At 37.3% G+C, this 3,918-nt stretch overlaps 1 protein-coding gene across 1 annotated transcript; it reads left to right on the top strand.

The window, feature by feature from the left end:
• Nucleotides 1-2,973: 2,973 nt before the first annotated feature.
• Nucleotides 2,974-3,401, top strand: LOC125151968 (40S ribosomal protein S15a-like). The gene has a single exon (XM_047833554.1). It carries the CDS (start codon nt 3,009-3,011, stop codon nt 3,399-3,401), a length of 393 nt encoding a protein of 130 aa, XP_047689510.1. The 5' UTR covers nt 2,974-3,008.
• Nucleotides 3,402-3,918: the final 517 nt, after the last annotated feature.

Genomic DNA, 3,918 nt, shown 5'->3' with positions numbered 1-3,918 from the left:
TATTAACCCTTTATCTGATATGTCATTTGCAAATATCTTCTTCCATTCCATAGGTTGCCTTTCAGTCTTATTGTTTACTTCAGTGTGCAGAAACTTTTTATTTTGATCTGGTCCTAATAGTTTATTTTTGCTTTTGTTTCCCTTGCTTCAGGAGACATACCTAGAAAGAAGTCACTATGGCCCATGTCAAAGTTACTGCCTCTGTTCTCTTCTAGAACTTTTATAGTTTCAGGTCTCACATTTGGGTCTTTAATACATGTTGAATTTATTTTTGTGTATGATGTAAGTGGCCCAGTTTTCTTGTGCATGTTGCTGTCCACTTTCCCCAACACTATTTGCTGAAGAGACAGTCTGTATCACATTGGATATTCTTTCCTGCTTTGTCAAAGATTAATTGGCCATATAGCTGTGGATTCATTTCTGGTTTTTCTATTCTGTTCTATTTATCTATATGTCTACTTTTGTGCCAGTACCATCTTTTCATCACTACAGCTTTGTAGTATATCTTGAAGTCTGGAATTGTGATGCCTCCAGCTTTGCTTTTCAAGATTGCTTTGGCTATGGGGCGCCTCAGTGGCCCAGTCGATTGGGCATCTGACTCTTGATTTTGGTTCAAATCATGATCCCATGGTTTGTGAGGTTGAGCCCTGCCATGGGCTCTGCACTGACAGCACAGAGCCTCCTTGGGATTCTCTCTCTACCTCTCTCTCTGCCCCTTCTTCATTCATGCTTTCTCTCTCGCTTGCTAAAAAAAAAAAAAAGAAAAGAAAAGAAAAAAAAAAAGAAAAAAGATTGCTTTGGCCATTTGGGGTCTTTCTGTTTCCATACAAGTTTTAGAATTGTTTGTTCTAGTTCTGTGAAGAATACAGGTGTTATTTTGATAGGGATTGCACTGAATGTATAGATTGTTTTGGGTAGTATAGACATTTTAACAATATTTGTTCTTCTAATCCATGAACATAGAATGTCTTTCCATTTCTTTGTGTCATCTTCAATTTCTTTGATCAGTGTTTCATAGTTTTCAGAGTATACCTCTTTCACCTCTTTGGTTAGGTTTATTCCTAGGTATCTTATGGGTTTTGGTGCAATTGTTAATGGGACTGATTTCTTAATTTCTCTTTGTTGATTCATTTGTGATGTATAGAAATGCAACAGGTTTCTGTACATTGATTTTGTATCCTGGCTTTATTCATTTATCAGTTCTAGCAGTTTCTAAACCTACTTTATTGAAGGGTTTTATTATAAATGAATGTTATGTTTTGTCAAATGCTTTTTCTGCATCTATTGAAATGATCATATGATTCTTACGCTTTCTTTTATTAACATAGTGTTTCATGTTAATTGATTTGCATATATGAAACCACACTTGCAACCCAGTAATAAATATCAATTGATCAAGGTGCATGATTTTTTTGATGTATTGTTGGACTCGGTTTGCTAGTATTTTGAGAAGTTGTGCACCCATGTTCATCAGGGATATTGGCCTGTAGTTCTCTTTTTCAGGGGAGTCATTCTCTAGTTTTGGTATCAGGGTAATGCTGGCCTCATAGAATGAGCTTGGAAGTTTTCCTTACTTTTCTATTTTTTGGAATAGTTTGAGAATAGGTATGAACTTTTATTTTTTTTAAGTTTATTTATTTTGAGAGTAAGAGAACATGCATGTAGGTGGGGAAGGGGTGAAGAGAGAGGGAGAGAGAATCCCAAGCAGGCTCCACACCGTCAGCACAGAGCTCAATCCCACAAACTGTGAGATCATGACCTGAGCCAAAACCAAGTGTTGGATGCTTAACCAACTGAGCCACCCAGGCACCTCAAGAATAGGTATGAACTCTTCCTTATGCTTAGAATTCCCCTGGGAAGCCATCCAACCCTGGACTTTTGTTTTTTGATTACTGATTCAGTTCATTTGCTGGTTATTGGTCTGTTCAAATTTTCTGTTTCAGTTTTGATAGTTTATATGTTTCCAGAAATTTATCCCATTTCTTCCAGGTTGTCCAATTTGACGGCATATAGTTTTTCATAATATTCTCTTAGAATTGTTTGTATTTCTGTGGCTGGTGTTGGTTGTTATTTCTCCTCTCTCTCATTTGTGATTGTATCTGGGTCCTTTCTCTCCGCCCCCCCCCCTTTTTTTTTTTTATGAGCTTGTCTAGAGGGTTTTCAATTTTATTAAAGAACCAGATCCTGGTTTCAGTGATCTGTTCTGTTTTTTTTTTTTTTCCCCCTTTCTATTATCATTTATTTCTGCTCTAATCTTTATTATTTCCTTCCTTCTGCTGGCTTAGGCTTCCTTTGTTCTTTTTCAAGCTCCTTTAAGTGTAACATTAGGTTGTTTGAGATTTTTCTTGCTTCTTAAGGGAGGCCTTAATGCTATATGCCTTCCTCTTAAGACTGATTTTGCTGCATCCCAAAGGTTTTGGATTGTTGTGTTTTCATTTTTCATTTGTTTCCATGTATTTTTTAATTTGATTTCCTGGTTGGCCCATTCATTGTCTAGCAGTACGTGGTTTAACCTCCATGTATATGTGGTCTTTCCAAATTTTTCTTGTGATTGACTTCTAGTTTCCTAGCATTGTGGTTAGAAAAGGTGCATGGTATGACTTCAACCTTCTTGAATTTGTTAAGGCCTGTTTTGTGGCCTAATGTGTGATCTATTATGGAGAATGTTCCATGTGCACTTGAAAAGAATGTATGTTCTGCTTTCTTAACATGGGATGTTCTGAATATATCTGTTGAGTCCATCTGGTCCAGCGTGCCATTCAAAGCCATTGTTTCCTTGTTGATTTTCTTTTTAGATGATCAATCCATTGATGTAAGTGGGGTGTTACAGTCCCTACAATTATTGCATAATTATGAATTAGTTCCTTTATGTTTGTTGTTTTCTGTATTTGGGTGCTTTATGTTAGGTGCATAAATATTTACAATTGTTGTATCTTCTTGTTGGATTGTCCCTTTATTAATATATAGTGGCCTTCTAGCTCTTTCTACCATCTTTCTGTGCCACCATTATGGTGAGCATGAATGTCCTGGCAGATCCTCTCAAGAGCATTAACAATGCTGAAAAGAGAGGCAAACGCCAGGTTCTTATTAGGCCATGCTCCAAAGTCATTGTCCGATTTCTGACTGTGACGATGAAGCATGGTTACATTGGCGAATCTGAAATCATCGATGGTCACAGAGCTGGGAAAATTGTTGCGAACCTCACAGGCAGATTAAACAAGTGTGGAGTGATCAGCCCCAGGTTTGATGTACAACTCAAAGATCTAGAAAAATGGCAGAATAATCTGCTCCCATCCCGCCAGTTTGGTTTCATTGTGCTGACAACCTCAGCTGGCATCATGGACCATGAAGAAGTAAGACAAAAACACACAGGAGGGAAAATCCTGGGATTCTTTTTCTAGCGATGCAATACATTCATACAAATAAAACGCCTCACTGGAAAAAAAGGGAAAAAGGAAAAAAAAAATATATAGTGGTTTTGTCTCTTAACAGTCTTTGTTTTATAATCATTTGTCTAGGGTCACCTGGGTGGCTCAGTTGGTTAAGCATCCAATTCTACATTTTGGCTCAGGTCATGATCTCACCAACTGTGAGGCCCATGCTGTCAGCATGGAGTCAGCTTGGAAATATCTCTCCCAATCTCTCCACCCCTCCCCCGTTCACACCCATGCTTTCTCTCAAAATAAATAAAATTTTAAAAATAAATAAAGACTAGTTTGTCAAAAAAAAAAAAAAAAAAGCCTAGTTTGTCCCATGTAGGTATTGCTACTCTGGCTTTCCTTTGACACCTATTTGAATGACAAATGTTTCTCCAGGCCCTCACGTATCTAGGTGTAAAATGAGTCCTGAAGCATCTGAGTGGTTCAGTTGGCTGAGTGTCCAACTCTTTATTTATTTATTTAAATATATGAAATTTAT

Source organism: Prionailurus viverrinus, chromosome E1 (genome assembly GCF_022837055.1).
Source record: "Prionailurus viverrinus isolate Anna chromosome E1, UM_Priviv_1.0, whole genome shotgun sequence".
Lineage (NCBI taxonomy): Eukaryota > Metazoa > Chordata > Mammalia > Carnivora > Felidae > Prionailurus > Prionailurus viverrinus.
The sequence above is the reverse complement of the archived record's forward strand: the minus strand, read 5'-3'. Positions and strand labels throughout refer to the sequence as shown.

Bases quoted from the DNA above. Each gene is read 5' to 3' on its own strand.
- LOC125151968 (XM_047833554.1), top strand. From the start codon at position 3,009: ATGGTGAGCATGAATGTCCTGGCAGATCCTCTCAAGAGCATTAACAAT.